Genomic DNA, 17,758 nt, shown 5'->3' on the forward strand with positions numbered 1-17,758 from the left:
GGCATTCCTTGCGGTTGACAAGGCAGCAGCGATATAGCTTGACAGAAAAAGCTGCTAAAGTGTAACGGTGCTTAAAGTTAAGCCTGCTGAAAATGATATATATATATATATATATATATATATATATATATATATATATATATATATATATATATATATATATATATATATATATATATATATATATATATATATATAATGTGTGTGTGTGTCTGCGTGCGTGTGTGTGTGTTTGTAAAGATGAACAGAGCGGCAAGAAGATTATCTCCAGTGAGAAAACATTAACATTCATTTGTCTAACTATGATAGTAAAAAGGTGCTTTAACAAAGCGGTGAATTAGCGAGTGTTCCTTCTCAATTAAATGCATAATCAAATATCCTTACATGTATAAAGGCAGTAGCAAAATGAGGTTTCCACATCCAGCTTTTTTGTTTGTTTGTTTGTTTGTTTGTTTGTTTGTTCGCTGCACCCTGAATAACGGCAGCGTTTTGGTGATGCTAAGGCATCAGGAACAGGTGCCACTTAAAATGTCTATACACTTTTCTTTCCAGAATGTGCTTTCAGAAAATACCAAGAATAAAGGATAGAAGATGAAATGTAACTTGGAAAGCAATATTCACGTAAAAAGAATGCAATGAATTGTATGTACCTGTCCAAAAGAAATGAAAATTGAAGATGTGGAGATGAATAAAGCCGCCTTGAACGTGTCTCCGAGATTTACCTGTATGGAACGTTCGCAGCACATGTGAGCGAGACAAAGAAGTTTTACGCTTAGCAATTTGCACTTTCACAATTGAAAGTTTCACAACAAGGGTGACACACATTACACTTCAAAGACTGCCCGCCGTCCAATGAAGCCCGAAGCAGAGCGCAGCTGACGTGGGCTGCGCTCAACTTTGACGACCATTTCAAGTCACGTGACAGGCTGGTAAGTTCCAAGTGACGCCAACGGCCTTGAGCAAGAATTGATCCTTCACCATACTGACACAAGCACTCGGCAAACAATGTACAGAGCGTGGCAACCCACGCTGCAATGTTCCGGGCAGTACCGAAGTCCTTCCTAATAGTTCTTCGCGTAATGCGCAGGGAATGCTGGTGTTCGTTGAAATCGAAGACCTGATTCAGCCGAGTAGTCCTCGACGAAAAACAGGAAAAGCTGCAAGAGCATAGCTTGGGTATCGACGTTTTTTTCTGGAAAACAGCGGAGCTCGAAGCGTGGTCCGTGGATTCGCTGTTCGTTCCGTCCATCCTATTGTTTTTTTCTTTCACAACCAAACGGAAGAACAGAGCTACTTTACCAGCAACTCGACCGGGACAGGAGTGCCACCGAGCACACGCAAGGTGGACAAACATCTTGGATATAAATGGGCCGACCTAGCAGCGAGTCTTCTGAAGTGAATTCCTCTTCTGCTATCTTTTCACTGGGGAAGAACTGCGTCACCGTGTCTCGGCAGAACTCTGCGGAAAACGCCGAAAATAACTGGGCTGCCCATATGTAGAAGATAATGGAAATACCATCATGCCTGTCTAAGATTCTTTCCAAGTCTAGCTGAAATGCTTCTGCACGGGCTTCGACTACCTTTTTTTGTGTGTGTGCGGGTTCAAGGGTAGGGCACATCCTCACAGTTTCACAGTCGGCCTGTCAGGATCAAACTGTTCTTTGCTGTGGCTCAGGTGATGCGAGGGTTAGGTCTTTTGCTTAAAGACCATTACACGTGCCTTCACAATTTACTTTCCGGATCACAGAGCAAGACGCTGCAGCCACGCCTCGTTTCTGTAGATGTTACTGCACAAAGCTGACCCCGCAGAGAGGACAAGCTGCGCCGTCTCAACATGTTGCACTGATGACATCAAGCAGGTGTTGCAGGGCCGTACGGGCTGCATATGCTTTCCTTACGGTACAAGAGACAGGCGATCCTTCCAGTAGGCTACATCTGCGAAGGCCATAACTCCGAATAGATACAAGAGCTCCGGCTCCACGAGCTTCGGATCCAATAGTTCCGGCTTCAAAAGGTCCAGCTTCAAGGGCTCGTTTGGAAACACAGTACCTAGCGCACTCGAACACATGTTTTCATGGCCGAACATAGAAGCGCACCTTGTCCAGTCTTTGCCGAGAATAAGCTACGACGCCACGCTATTCACACGGGCGTCACCGTGAGTGTTTCGATGGTGCCTTGGGAGAACACCCTCCGGTGTTGCTGCTGTTGTGGCGGTCGGGGCTGCGGCTGAGGAGTGCTGGGTCGAAAGACACGAGGCGCTGGAGGTGGCTTAGACAAGACCACCGTCGTCGTCGTCGCGTGGTAGGAACCCAGGCCACTGGTGCTGGGTTTCGGGAGCGAGTTGAAGCCCAGAACCCGGCCCAAGGAGTCCTGCGCAGTGGTGGTGCCATAGTTAGCCCAGTATGCTATATGTACCAGAACTTCTTGTGCTCGTTAACGATACAGCTAGAAATTGTAAAGATATAATCTTAGCACTCAATACCTCCACGTTCTTGAGGACCTGGCAGAAAGCTACTTACTAATCATATTCCGTGTTCCGCTTATGGGCGAATGCGGGGAGCAGCTTTAGTTAACACTTAACAGTTTCAGTGCTAGTGGATTCTAAAATGTCCACCAACACTGCAGGTTCATTCAGAGGTAAGAAACCTGATGTCATTCAAGGTATTCAAAGAACGCCGTTTAGAATACAACTTCCGACGTATGCAGCGATGCTTATCTTTACTCGAATGTCGCCCGATGCCTACGTTCGTACACTCACATCATCAGAAAGCTCTTACATCGCCCGACGTACAGTGAAGTAGGGTTAGTATAGCGTGAAAGAATTTTGTGACAGTCAAGTCGGATTCTTCTGCGATGCTTTCATGGTAAATTTTTTCTCTTGTTTCATCTCGCAGCGTGGCATATAGCGGGCTACAGAAGAGGCTTAGAACATTTAGTACACCATTCACACTTCTCCTCAGTCCAAAAGGGGCCAAAAGCTTAGCATCAAAGCATGCAAAAAAAAGTCGTCACAAGCTGATAGCAAACTGCAAATCAGCATGCTGCGAAGTAGAGCGAAAATAGCGCTTTTCACATAAGCGCACAGCTCAGAAGAAGTAGGTTTTTTTTTCCTGCTTAATAAACTCATATGCATGCTGCCTGTGTTAGTAGCGCGTAGCACACACAAAAGCGTTATGTTTTGCTTCACAGCAGCCTCAGGCAAGTGTTGATTATGTGGTAGGTTATCTTTGCATTCAGCTCGTGCCAACGGGTGGGCTCTGTTAGAATTTCGCAGGTTTGAATCCAGATCGGCGAACCTGCACTTGTTGACGGTAATGCTGATGCAATTCAGGTACACCTGCAAGGCATCGCCTTTGCCAGACACAACTGCACGATGTCATGAAAGCGCGGACACGTTCATAATAAAGTTGTTAAACACAACCATGAGACAGCCATGCCATTGCCCTTGGTGGAAGGAAAAGGCTATAGGAGGGAGCTACAGCCAAGACACGCCCACCAAATTCAGCTGTAAACTTCTCTCCCGAATTCTTTCCAGCTCCGCAAAATTTTCACCTAAAAAGTGGTCGCCTTAGTTCTGGTGCCATAGGATCTTCAATACGCCCGCCATTTCTGGAACATAGCTGCTATGCCAAGTATGGAGCAAACGCGGCAGCCACGCACATATATGCACACAGTCTCTTCGTTCTTGCCTACCACGATGGCAGCCATTTTGTCACGCCTGTTTATAGACAGCCTCTATTCTTAACACTGAATTCAGGGGGAGTAATTAGTACCAATAGGGCAACGGGAATGTTCTCAACAGGAGGGTAACTTGTAGAGAGAAGGCTGTGCTAACCACCCGCGGCGCACTCATAGTTGACCGCACAGGTTTGGCCAGCAGGGCCTGTTCTAACAGCTTTTTTTTCCGCAAAAAGATGCACAGAATTAAAGGCTTACTTCTTCCAGCCAACGTCGAAATCGGTTTAAGAATATTTTTTTTGCCACTACTGCAGACTCTGACCTTAAAAACGATGCCGAAATGCTGTCTAAAAGTTTAAGTTTCATGGTATAATAGCGGCCATCACTATATCGGTCGGATTTGCGTGACCTGAAAGTACCGATTTTGCCAGACTAGGACGTCCTATACTTGGTCCATAGAGTAACGTGAGGGCAATCAAGAGGAGTTACAATGGCTGCCACGCAGCCGTTACGATATCTACCGGATTCACGCAACCTGAAAATACCGATGTTGCCAGATTAGGATGTCCTATACTTGGTCCGCAGAGTAACGGCAGGCCATCAAGAGGCGTTACCACAATGGCTGCCACCACAGTTAGAAAAACATGCGGAGAAGGTATGTACCAATAATAGTGCGGCCCATAACTTTCGCCTAAAAGTCCGCATGGTCGGCATATTGACTCCACGCTTCTTGGCATGAGTCACATTATTTGCCTCCTAAATAACGCTTTGTTACGCGTTTCTGGCGCCGACCCCCTTCTACACTCTTAACACAAGTAAGCCTATATGGGTGTAAAAAAGGGAGTAAGCTGTCCTCTAGAGCACTCCCTTTTAGGGGAGAGTATGCTGCACAAGTTCTGGAGTAGATATCTAAAACATCATAAGCGGAATGCTTACTCTCGGCAACGGAGGTATATTCCCACTGCGGAGCATAGTAACTTGATGCAGTGATCAATTGGAGGGGGCTTTTAAACGCGGCGCCTGAGGTCCCGAGGTTAGCAAATAGAGGAAACTGAAACCCCGGTTAAAATTTTCGTAACTGCTAGAACCTCGCATGTTTTGAAAAAAAGAATTTGTTTTCTTGGCCAACCGTAGGTATTCCGTAGTTTTAGTGATGGAAATCTACTCCAAGCCTTGGGCAGCATCACAGCTGGGCTAGATGACAGCTTACTTCCTTTTTACTCATTTCGTGTTGAAACTGCATTTGTGCTATGCATTCGGATTATTTCTGTTACAGCTGTGCCTCTGCTCAGTGAGGCGTAAAGAGCTTCAGCAGCTAACCCACGCCTTTAGAGCTTCAGTGCGAGTTCTGAGACAAACTCTGCGGATTAACGCAGGTTCCTGAGAAGGGACATTAGAACACACCAAATTCGACCCTCGGCTGTGTGAGCGCACCTGAACACACTGGGTTGATTAGACGCGCGTGGTTATGAAGAGAAGTAGTCAGGAGAAGGCGTTACCGTTTGGGTACAGAGTGATGAGTAGGATTAGGATGCATTCCAAGGCAAGTATGTTTTGAGAAGAGGAGAGCGACGATTTCTTCTAGGAGAGGCTCAGCTGTAAAAAGGCACCAACAAAGAGCGTCAGCATAAAACGAACGCAGGAGTGAAAGGCGGCAGAGTGTATCACAGACACGTACGGAGCAAATAAGAGCGCACATGTTTGTAGTTCGTGCATGCAAGCATGTGAAAAGCGAGATGCATGCTGACTACATTGAACACTGCCGGAGTCTGCGCGTCATTTGCAGCAGCGAGCATTGAACATTCACACCTCACCTGTGAGTTCTTCCAGCCAGCGGACTGCATTTTTGGCAGCGTAAATAACAAGTGCAAAGAGCTGTTAAGACAGTGCATAGAGTGACTCGCGCGGTAATGCAGGCATGCTCGGAAGTACGGGGCACTCGGCGTGCAGGGTAGGTGCTGCAGCTATGGGTCTCCGGGTTCTGGTTGAACCGCGGTTGCTTCTTACTCACTGCACTTGAATGTCACTTAGCATGCACAACTAATAATCACTAAGTGCTCTTTGAGACTTCAGAGAGATCCTTTAATACGTAAATAGATTCTAAACATACTTAAAACTTGGACGAAGAACACTCGACTGATTAAAACTGGCACCTTTCACACGCAGCACGAATTAAAAATTTAGTTTTTATTTCTTTATTTGCTTGTTAAGTTTTCTGTAGCAGCGTTTGAGGCTGTTGCCGAATGAGCTCCTCGAAAACTGCACGCAAGTGCGCAAGCAACAGCGGACGTGACGTTGAACTGGCTTTCAGAATTTTATCGAACATTGCACACAACTTATTTTTAGACATGTTTGTGAAACTGAATAGGTTGTCTAAGGGAACAATTTTTTTTTTCGTTGATGTGTTTGAGCACGACTTGAAGCGGTGCAGATTTGGTAGAGCTTAGGCTTCTGCGCTGCACTCTCCACAGCTGGTAAGTCTCACTAGTTCTGCATTACTGTTTTCGCGTTTAACTTACTGCTCTAAATTACGTAAGCAGATGACAGCGATTATTTTATCCGAGCCACATTTGCGTGTTACTCTTAGTTAGCCCAGCTGCATCAATCTCTGTCACATATTACAGCAGAGTTAACATGGCTCACTGAAATGGATTACAGCGACTGAGTCGTAATGAGGATAATATTAGTAACATGGCATTTTCGCAAACACAGGCGTGTTTAGTAAGCGAATATAAGCATAGTTTTCCCTGCTAAATCGATTGTTAGTAGCTGTCCGCAGCATTCCAGGCATCAGATGCAGCGTACATGGTCGTTACCGTAGCATGCCAATGGCCACATACCAACGACATAGGAGCTTCTGAATAAAAAACTTGCAGCAAATCTATAGCCTGTATTACGTACTGTCATATTAACATCAAAGCATAAACAAAACCTTTTCGCCTTTACTCGGCAATTCACGGAATTTCCTGTAACTACATAATCAGGACTGCGACAACCCAATGGGCACTGGAGCTCCCTTGGACGTCCTGAACGTCCGCAAGACATCCATAGGAGTTTTAATGTCCATTGGGAAGCGACATTCGCGGGTTTCCGGCAGACGGGAAAGCAGTACTGTGCTGCTCAGCGCCCGCAACGCCAAGTGCACACCTGCGTGTAGGTGGCGGTGGTGGTCTACACATAAACTAGAAGAAAAAGAACGCACAGAAGACACACCCTGGCGTGGACGCGCGTCGAAGATACAACGCAAGATCAGAAGAGGAAAAATAAACGACACTAAAACGAAAGAGTGCCGACAAGGAAGTGAAATAGGGGGAGACAGGACTACAGCAAAGAAGGCAAGACGAAAGTATACAGTACAGGTATACAAGGAGCGACAAATAGGGGCTGTAAGAAGGAAGCAAGGAGGTAAAGAGAGGTGTACCGACACGCAGAGAGAGGCTAATCAGAAATAGCAGGGAGAGGAGGAGAAGAAGAGGGGTTATACGCTTACCCGAATGCTGGAGCGTCTCTTGTCCGAGGCCCCCCTCTCGGTGGAGCGAGCCCTGGAGGCCCGTCCGAAGCTTCTTCCCAGGGAACCCGTGGCCGAGGCCAGGCGCTCGCCGCTGCGTTTGCTCTCCACGACGGCCTCCGCCTCCAGGGACATCCTGGGGACGTCGCAAGAGCGCGCACCGTTAGAGAGCGCGGCCTAGCGGCTTCTTCTTATCCTTTAGGTGCGTATACGCGCGCAACTTTGCTTGGGCCCTGGGGTAGAGCCTCTCGCGGTCCACCGTTCGCGAGGGAAAAGAAATGCGGCGAGCAAATGACGTTAGAGGGCGTAAGCTGCTCTTACGTACGAGCGGAGGCAACGAGCGCAATTAGGACGCCGTGGTACTGAAGTTCGACTCGCCACTGTTTTTCCATCCCGTCTCGGTGGAGCTGTGGCGTAAGCCAAGACCGCGAGTAGACGGTCCACCACGGCCCACGCCCTTTCACCGGGTCCCGCATGCAACAGTTGTTTTCTCATGGAGGATACGCGGGTGTTCTTGACTGCTCGATAATTACCGTCCGTTAAGGTAAAGCGAGCGCTCAGAAAGAGTGAGAGTGAGAAAACGAATTCCCGAAAGGTAAGGCAGTCCTATTCCCGGAGGCCTCACGTAGATTGCTCTAGACAGCTAATCTACGCTCGTCAGCAGAAAAGACGTGGTCTGAGTAACACAGACAGCATGCGAAAGTATAAGCGTAAAGGTAGCTCAGGTTGAAAACCTAAAACAGCTAATGTTTGTTCGAGCGTTTAACAGGAGTTTGCTTCCTTTGTTCTTATATACGAAGCCTCGCATAAATGACTTGGGCCTTTGCTTTAGAAAAAGTGTTTGGGCTGATTGAATGCCGTATTTTGGAGGAAGAATCGAGAAGCTACAGTAGTTTTTGAATAATATATAGTAATATCTTGTGCAGTTAACACTAGCTAGCGAGTTCTTAATTCTGATTTTTCTTTCTTTTTCCGTTTTCGTATTGCTTTGTTTACTTTTCTCCCCAAAACACCAGTTCGTTTGTTTAGTTTTCTGAGCGTTCGCTGTTCAATGTTAACGGGTGTCATCCATCTTGAATTTGCGCTTGATGTATAGATAGTTGTTCGCAAGAGTGCTAATGCGTCAGTTCTATAATTAATTTATACTGGCGCATAGAAGTGATATGTAAAGGATTTACGACTTGCAGTCTACAACATTAATAAATGCATCGAGATGAACTCACCCACTAAGCTTACTTGCATTATAAGCAACCTCTCCGACTATAATCGTATAGTGTACATGGGAAATATCGAAGGCAAATGGCACCAGTGGTTTTGGAGTGTCGCAGTGTTTAAAGGCCGCCTCATCAGCTGCGAATCGCTGAGGTAGTTCTCATTTTTGCAAAGATCAGAAACCTATAGAGAAGCGCCAACGATAATCGATCGAGTTCTGAGCGCCAAATGAACACAAAGTACTTCATCCATAGCTTGCGGCTAGCTCCAAAAAGTAATGGCGATATATATACATATATGAATACAATAAATTACGTTGTAAAAAGCGGACAATTGCCGAAGTCATTTACTGTGACCAATATATTTACTCTGTGCTAAAGTATCTGGGTACGGAGCTTTCCCTTCGCGAGATGCAACCGAATTTCTTCTTCTTCTTCTTCTAATTACCTCTAGCTTTTTATTTGTTTTCTACTTCTTCGTGAAAGATACCTAGCTCTTACCAGATCAGCTGGGTTTTAGAGCTGCAAAATTCGATTCATCGATGAAGCCTTGACCTTGAATGAATGAATAAATAAATAAATAAATAAATAAATAAATAAATAAATAAATAAATAAATAAATAAATGAATGAATAAATAAATAAATAAATAAATAAATAAATAAATAAATATTGCCACGACTGCGATTCGAATCCGTGGCGGCGTGAACAGATAGCTTCGCTGGCCACTGCAGGAGGGCACTATGTATGCTATCGCCGCACCCGATCACGCCTAGTGTTAAACTGAAACACTCTCGCGCTGTGCATTGCACATCATCGTCTTCATCAACTTCTATCTGCGGTGCGAACATATCTCGATCAGAGCTTAACCTGAGTCTAATATCCTCGCCAGATCTACGTGCCGACGACCCAGCAAAGCAAAACCATGAGCCAACCAGGCTAAACACATGTTTTCGTACTTCTACTCTGTTTAGCTACGTTAAAACCCTGCCATTTTCATTTTATTCGCTCCAATAAGTCCAAGCAAACAAATAAAATGCGTGGGATTCGGGAGAGTTCCCGCAACCAGCTAGCTCCCAATTTCGCTGCGGATGTAGGCTATACCGGAATTTCGGTGCCCAGCAAGAGTGCCAACACACACACCTCCGCTAAACATGAGCGTGTTGAAATACCCGGGCCTCAATGGTTAAGCACAGTGAGCCCATTCGGACGCAATGTTCGCACTCGGTATCAAGTGCACATAGAACACGGTGAGGAAGAGCTATAGCGTTCCCGAGTGCACGTATATGTATATACCTGGCCGGCTGCACGAGGTTTTCCAGCTCGGTGGTGAGGTGCCGCCGGATGATGTTCTTGGAGACGGGGATGCCCAGCGCCTGCGCCATCGTGTCGGCCGTGAAGGAAGGTTCGAGCACCACCAGGGCCCCGTGCACTCCGCTCTCGCGCAGGTTCTCGGCGTACTCCTGCGCCACAGGGGGCTCCGCTTTCACCATAGGGCAGAATCAGCCGTCGTAAACCGAAGCCTAACACGGACAGAGGACACGCTCCAGAGCACCGTAATGTAAAAGCCCAAGAGCGTCGAAGCTAGGCTGAGAGAGATTGGTGTCCCGTGATGACAAGTATGTCATATTTACGGGGAGAAATGTGGTTAATCAGTGCTTGAGTTTGTCTTTAGATGGTCGAGCACATACGAGAGTGGATGCCCATCAGCAAGAGCGTATCATCGGAGTACCACCGCCACAGCGGCGGCCGACTCACCCCTAGGTCTATGGAGCGCGCCCACTGGATGAACCGCTGGTTTGTCCACACCAGGGGGTCCACGTCCAGGTGCCGGCAGTGCGCCCTCCTGTGCGCCAGCGCGCGCAGGTCGAAGCGCAGGGCGCGCAGGAGCTGCACGCCACGAAGCAGCGAGGTCTGCTCGTGTCGGTTTGTCATCTGCGAACACGTGGTGCATGCGTGATGAGCTCAGGCGGAGGAGGTCTCTCTACACGGACTCCTTCGGCGCGGCTAGGTATACGTATCGCCTGTCTTGGCTTCGAAGAATAACATTCTTTATGACAGTATTCTCAGCGGTGCGTCCCGTACACCGTGTCATACTCAGTCCATACAAGCGAGAAGAAAAAAATTAACACTTTCCCAAGGAGTATATTGTGTCTACGTAATGATTTTTAACTTTGTGCACATAAATGAATTTTATCTGGAGAAAATATTGAGTTGTTGACTGCAAATATTGCGTATTAGTTGCGGAATTTATGTATGTGGCACCTCTGGCGCTCATTGGCCCTGAGCTGTACTTGTTCCGGTGAATTAAAGTGATCATGTAGTACTTCCCTGAGTTGTGCAATGAAGTTACTATGACTCGTTGATAAATTTACTCCCGCTGTCAGCCGTCAGTAACCGCCTGAGATGCTTTCTGTCAGCGCCATACAGGGGCCGCACTACGTGACGATTATTTTAAGGATTCATTCATTCGCTTTCTTGCCATTGATCAGCCTCGCCTTCAACACCGGAGCCAGCGAACAACGCCGTTTAACTTCCAGTTATGACGTCACGAGTAGCAACTATCAATGGTAGCAGTGAGACAAGAATGAATTGAGAAAAACTGCTGCAGAATACGGCCCCAGGACGCATGAGAGATGCGGAATGGGCCACCGACACATCCTTGGAGCTGCTCAGTATTAACTTCGATGCACAAAATACGATGTAGTGACAAGTCGTCGCTCTATAGGCTTAACCTGATCGGATTGAAGTGCTATAACGCAGTGTAATTCCGCGAGGAAGTTGAAAGGAATACATGAGATTAGCTGGCCATACGGTACCTCCTTTGTCCAACATCGTCATTTTTATCGGGAACTAATTAAGTGATCCGGCCCGCCAGGAAATGTTTATCGGCCCTGCTCGCTCAAAACGACAGCGATGATATTTAATAAGACCGGCAATGAGTTCTGGAGGAGTTGGAGTGGGCAGCTAATAGGACAGCGATGAGTGAAAAAATTGGCGGTGGTTTAGCTCTGGTTAGACCTGGAGTGACGCGATAGCTACAGCTGGCCGAGTGGAACTTGGTCACGTGACCAACCACGTGATCAGCCACGGCGCCGCGCCGCCGGCAGCTGCTCCGCACCACGTGACCGACCATGTGGCAGCGTGGCGGCGCAGCCACGGTGCTGCCGCGCTGAAGGCTCTAAATGCTACCGTAATGTAGCTATCGCCACAAAAGAAGGAGTGGGGGAATAGGAAGCAGCCTCACCCCCAGCCTCTTGTCGAGGTCGCGTCGGCTGAGCGTGTCGAGCACGCGACCGTCCACCAGCTGCGCGCGGAAGCTGTCCGCGTGCGCGGACAGGCCCAGGCTGGACAGCCACTCGCCGCACACCCACGTGTGTGTCACCAGGCACATCTTGGGGTACGGGCTGCGAACACATTTCACCCAAAATGACGTGGAGCGCACTCCTCCAGCTAACCCAACTGTTGTTGGTAGGCGAAACAAAGCGACGGTGGTGCCACCTACCATATCGAGGGTTCCCTGTGCTCTTCGATTGCGAGGCGCAGTTTTCGCCTGTGCATGACGTTGCTGACGCCCAGTCCGGCTTCGAGCTCAGCGTCGGACAGCTCCAGTAGGATCTGGAAGGTCGGGACCAGAAAGATATATTGCGTGCCCAGATGAGGGATGCAGGATACGCAGGAAAGTTTCGTATCTGCAGAACGAAATGATTTGACAATCAGAGAAATCAAGCAGAGAGGTAAGACCCTCTGCCCGCCTTGCTCATGACTATAGAGTCTACTGCAGCAACAAATCGCAGCTTGTACTAGTGTACAACATATACCATGTTGTAGCATTCTGATCGTGAAGGAAAATATTATCTAATAAATAAGTACCCTTGGGACATCTTAGAATATATTAAACTGCCAACACCCAACTTTAAAGAAAGCTGGGTACACGTGACCGAGGCTGATGAATTCAGGGCTCTGTGGTATTTACTGGTACACATGTGCCAAGACTCGAAATTTGTCGCCGTTTTATTTCGAAACGCAAAAAACAACTTTGGAACGCACAAAGGTCAACCCCTGAAGCATAGAGTGATACAAGATATTCCCCGAAAATCTTAATAATACCACATGACGTTGCCCACGCCACATACACGCATACGTGAAATAGCCATTTCCCAGTCGGCTTCACAAAACGGTTCAGTTGCGGAAAAATCACACCTCATTTGCTAAAGCCCATGCGCCTTGGAAATGCGGATATAAAATGACATTGCTTGGCCAAAAAAAAACGGCTAATCCCTTAAACTGTGAAATTACATTACGTGCTGGCGCAGCTGCGTGACAAGAGAAAGTACATGAACCACCTTTATCTTTTCTTTTACATTCACTTGTCCCGCGTGGTCAGTTCACCTGGCAGTTCCAATCGAAAAAAAACAATTAATTCAGAACTAATTATTATTAAGCAGGACCATCGTTCGTATACCGTATCGTATCGAATCGTGTCGTATCGTATCGCATCGTATCGCGTCGTACCGTACTGTATCGTATCCTGTCGCATCGTACCGTACTGTATTGTATTCTGTACACTATTGTTTCGAGCAGTTTCAGCCTGAAATTTCAGTCGAAATCAACCAGTTGGTTGAGTACCAAGCTAATCTTCTCCCATCGGTCCTACGTGAAAACTGCGCCGTAACTCGACCCCATTAGAACTGACTACAAATTCAGCCGCCGCATGCTCCGCTCTTTAGCATATAGAACGTGTCGCCAATCGAATGCCAAATGCAGCAGCTGCGGCAAGGGTGACAGGAACATATACCTACTCGTCACAGTAGCGACCCCATTCTAGGTCAGTCCCTTTCGGAAAACCATTGCTTCTTCTTTAGCTCAGACAGCAGCACATTCGCGCCAGCAGCACAAGCGCGGACGGCGCTTTGGCTGAGCTCCAAGCCCGCGTCGGCTTGCACCGCTGCGTTCCGATATGTAATTCGCGAAGCGAGCGACGCCAGCGCCAACGCCAATAGACAGGCGTCAGACTGGAAGACGACGATGAGTGCATCGCGCCGCCAAATGGCTTCATGGCCGATTGATCACGACACTGTGTTGCCAACGGTCGTGGCCAACGGCAGCGCGAAACGGCCCTGTGATCGTTCAACGAGCCCCGCTTGCGTGATCCGAACGGCAGAAGGCAGTGGCGGAAGGTATAGAAAGTCATTGATCCTCAATAATAACAGACCGAAAAGGGTGCCCGGGATACCGGAAAATAAAAAGGAGCAAAGAACAAATGGAGAGTTCAAATTTACGACAAAGCTCCCCTGAGCTCGCTGGCGGCAAGCCTGAACAGCCTAAAAGAGAGGGGGCGGGGAAAAACGCTTTAAGTGCGCCCTTAAAGGGCCCCTGACCAGATTTCGACATTTCAGATATCCAGTGTGTAGACCGGGTCGTTATGATCGTTTCTGCAAAATAGTGTAGCCATGCGAACCGTGTAAGAGTGGAAAAGTTCGAATAAGAACCCCTTCGCGCTATCTTTCGACAAAGCCAACATCCTCATCATGTCGTCAAAAAGTTTCCCCCAAGGTGGAGTAGATTTGTAATAAGGGAGTAATTACTCATTGACATCCACCCAAGCGCAGCCATACGGCTGCAAAGGAAAGCTATGCAGCTTTCTCAGAAACTTCACAGTTAAATAAAAATTCTTCCTGGTCCGGGGTTCGAACCCCGGATTCGAACCCCAGACCAGGAAGAATTTTTATTTAACTGTGAAGTTTCTGAGAAAGCTGTGTAGCTTTCCTTTGTAGCCGTATGGCCGCGCTTGGGTGGACGTCATTGAGTAATCACTCCCTTATTCCTCATCATCTACGCTGGCACCTAAGACTTCGCTGTGACGCTGCAGCAAACTGCACTTCATTGGTTCCTCATTCTGATTTACGGACAAATGACGGCTGACGTCGCATAGTTTGCTATAGTTGCTGAGCCGCCCGTATAGCTGCGCTCAATTGGAATTTGAGTCGACAGACTATCGGTCTGAGAACAACGATAACAAGTACAACGCGTACATGCGTAGTGTGCATACTGCTATAGCAGTATGCTATATAGCAGTATGCTACCGCCTCTCTGGCATCCCGCTCAGGTGCTTTTGTCCTACACCGTCGCTGAATATTTGGTGGAGCTACTGCCTATGACTGGTTTGATAACGGTTCTTTGGGCTGGCTGTTTTCACATCTCGCACAGTGGAGTTTGCAAAGACAGTCCAAAAGCAAAGGATAACCAAGAAATGACAAAGGACATAGAGGACAATGAAATATACATAGCTGGTGGTGACTGTGCTCGCTGTCTTTCCGTCGTTCCTGTGCATTAAAATGACTGTGGGATTTACTCGGGTAAGTGGACACTGACAGAAGGTTGTGTCCCTCCAGACAACATAAATAGCAAATGATTTGTCTTATATTTTTGGTGTCTTCTTCCTGATCTTTATTTTGTTGCCGCATATTCATTGACGAGCACACTTGAATATAGGATTCGTTGTTCGAGCGTTACGTCTCATTATTCGTTTCGCACTCTTCCACACATCCGTGCACCTTCTTTGTACCTGTTCTCTTGCATATTGTTTCACGCCATCGGCGAGCGGTAATTGTGCTTCACCTTTCCGCTCTTGACGTTCTCGGCGCACATGGGCCCGTACTGCGGCATGGCCAGCGCCAGTTCCAGCCAGGCCAGCACCGTGGGCGCCTTCCATCGCTCCATGGGAGTGCCCTGGGCCTCCTCCAGAAGGCGAAGCTTCTCGGCCGCTTCCTCCTGCGTCAGCAGCGGGGGTCCTCCACCACCCAGGCTAGGACCAGCGCCCCCCTGCGGAGACCAGGAACACCGCTGCCGCTGCTGCTGAAGCTGCAGGTGGTGGTGCTGGTGCTGGGGCGACGACTCGGGGCCTGGAGGGACAAGACCGGGTGACGGCTGTGAGTTCACACGGTACCCACGTCGTTACTCATTCCAGCAGGGACTGAGACATTAATACTGTAGGTTTTGAGTGCTTAGGGGCTACCGCCCCAAAGTGTCTATTTAGAAAAAAAATAAAAAGAAGATATGCACGCGAAACGCTGTGTGCAACTGCTGCATGAATGCATCCCCACAGATTGCCCACAGAAGGCCGTGTGCAATATCGGGGTTATCTTCTATATACTTAGTCCGATATTTATTATCCGTGATCAAAGCTTACCTGGAGTTACCGAACGCTCCGCGAGTTCTGCCTTGAACGATTAATAACTGGACGCCCCACTCCAGTTGTAACCAACACAGTGCTGTGCGCGTGTGTGATTTAATTCCTCTAAAATGAACTAATCACGCGGACAACCTGGACACATATCTTATTGTGTAAATAGTTTGTACATATTACTTCTCCCCCTATCCTCTCTTCCTGTCCCCTCACCTCTTTCATTTCATTTCTCCATTCTGCCTGCTATCCTTTATTTCCGCTGCCCCAGCTCAGGTGCTTCAGTATCGATGGCAGATGCCGGGGCTAGCAAAAATCTTTTCCTTCCTTTTTACAGTAATATTATTTTAATAAAAAACCACTACCACATTGATAACCTATCATCCTACCTATGCGGCTATGTATCCAGTGCTATACGCTATGCACCTCACCATATACACAGTGTGTGCTTTAAAGAGATGGTATTTATTGTTATTCAGGTGAGCTGTAGTGTGCGGGCGCAAAATTACGTCCAAGAAAGCTTGGTAAGCAAGCTTTAGAATGCAGTTTTGCATAAAGCAGTGAGATAAGTTAGGCAACCAAAGTAATTATAGACTTCTTGAAAGGGAAAAAGGTGCACTGTGCTACAGGATGTGCACCCGAAAAGTGACAACGCAGCTCGGGTGCTGCCAGTATCCACGATGCCTATAGAAAGCGCATGAGATTTCACATCTGGAACAGTAGTCTCCAGGACACGCAGAAATGGGGATTTTTGTCCCATATAGTGCTCAGTACAGAAAATTGGCTCCTTCCGAGCTGCACTGCGAAGTAGGCATTGCAGTGACATGTTCCGTAGCACGTGACATTTCGGTTTGGTCTCCGCACAGCATGTCTGCGTCACGAACGAATTTGAAGAGGAGTATCGCTGCCCATCAAACGACGACATGCCTTGTTGGACAAAATTAGGTGTAGTTTCAACATGAGCTTAGACTGTGCTCCGCTGGTGGCACGCTTTCCAGCGAAAAATCGACCTGCAACACGTACAGGGCTAACGTCATGATAATTGCGACTCTTAATAATGCACGCTTGTCGACTAAACACTTTGCCGCCGTGCAGCGGAGAAGGCGGACGAGTGATCCGCTGCTGAAACGCGGCAGAGTTGCGGTAAGGGTTACGTGCGAACGCAGGTTGTCAAAAAGGATTAAAGTAGGCACACGGGTTAGTCCTTGGCGATGCGTTGCCACAATCATTAGTGCCATGAAACACTCAAAGCCAAAAACCGGGTAAAAAATAACTGCGTCACTTGGTCCTCGCGACGAACGGTTAGTCCGTGCGGAGAGCAAGTTCGGCGATGATCGTTTGCAGTTAATCCTGTAAGGATTCTGGCGACAGCCCGCATGGTTTAGCTGTGTAGTCGGCCCGGGACACCTGCAGCCGGGGTCCCTGCACGGCGATAGGGATCTTAGTTCCCACGGCCTGTCCCCGCTTGGGTTATTGGAATCGAGACGGAGGACTCTGCCGCCGTTTGTAAACAACATTGTAACCGGAAGATCAACCCGCGCGGTACAGAGGCAGTTGGCGACTGCCAACCCGAGAGCAGGCGTGGCTCACCCATTCAACTGTGCCGGCTCACCGGCGCCTCGCCCTTTTGGACTTCCCGGAAGACGTGTCCGGCTTGACAGCGTGAGAAGCCTCGTTCGGACGCGAAGACAACGCTCTCTCTGAGGGGGGCGTGTCCCTATGTGAAGTGGTGTGTGTGTGTGTGTGTGTGTGTGTGTGTGTGTGTGTGTGTGTGTGTGTGTGTGTGTGTGTGTGTGTGTGTGTGTGTGTGTGTGTGTGTGTGTGTGTGTGTGTGTGTGTGTGTGTGTGCGTGTGCGTGTGCGTGTGTGTGTGTGTGTGTGTGTGTGTGTGTGTGTGTGTACGACAGCGCAAGTTTTATGCCACGCCCAACCTGGCGAAGACCTCCTCGAACCTGGGGAATCCTAGGGACCGGACCCTCTTTAAGCCGGACGACGAGTGCCGTGACCAAGGAATCCTCGATCATCCTCAGATCTTCTCAGATCCTCCGACCTACCCCCATCACCCTCCGATGGGTTCCTAAATCTTGTAAATAATGTAAAATAAACCCCCTGTACAGTTTCCTTCATAACCAAGTCCGACAACGTGATTCGTAGTGTGACGTAGTGCAAGTCATGCA

General features: G+C 48.1%; 1 protein-coding gene across 9 annotated transcripts in view; it reads right to left on the reverse strand.

Moving 5' to 3' along the window:
- Positions 1-463: 463 nt before the first annotated feature.
- The window catches only part of Liprin-gamma (liprin protein kazrin), a 166,140-nt gene continuing 148,845 nt past the window's right edge, over positions 464-17,758 (reverse strand). For 2 of the 9 annotated variants that reach the window (XR_013312574.1, XR_013312578.1), the window contains exons 9-16: positions 15,018-15,301; positions 11,902-12,014; positions 11,644-11,803; positions 10,155-10,331; positions 9,693-9,859; positions 7,169-7,322; positions 5,178-5,274; positions 1,595-2,370 (exon numbers count right to left, since the gene is read on the reverse strand). Coding sequence is in view for 4 of the 9 variants with exons in the window: in XM_077654314.1 (XP_077510440.1) it covers positions 2,140-2,370; positions 7,169-7,322; positions 9,693-9,859; positions 10,155-10,331; positions 11,644-11,803; positions 11,902-12,014; positions 15,018-15,301 (1,286 nt within the window). In the remaining 5 variants the exon portion in view is untranslated. Of the gene's footprint in view, positions 2,371-5,177; positions 5,275-5,492; positions 5,517-7,168; positions 7,323-9,692; positions 9,860-10,154; positions 10,332-11,643; positions 11,804-11,901; positions 12,015-15,017; positions 15,302-17,758 lie in introns of all 9 variants that reach the window. The other 7 variants (XM_077654312.1, XM_077654310.1, XR_013312576.1 and 4 more) reach the window with 6 other exon arrangements.

Source organism: Amblyomma americanum, chromosome 2 (assembly GCF_052857255.1).
Source record: "Amblyomma americanum isolate KBUSLIRL-KWMA chromosome 2, ASM5285725v1, whole genome shotgun sequence".
Classification (NCBI taxonomy): Eukaryota; Metazoa; Arthropoda; class Arachnida; order Ixodida; family Ixodidae; genus Amblyomma; species Amblyomma americanum.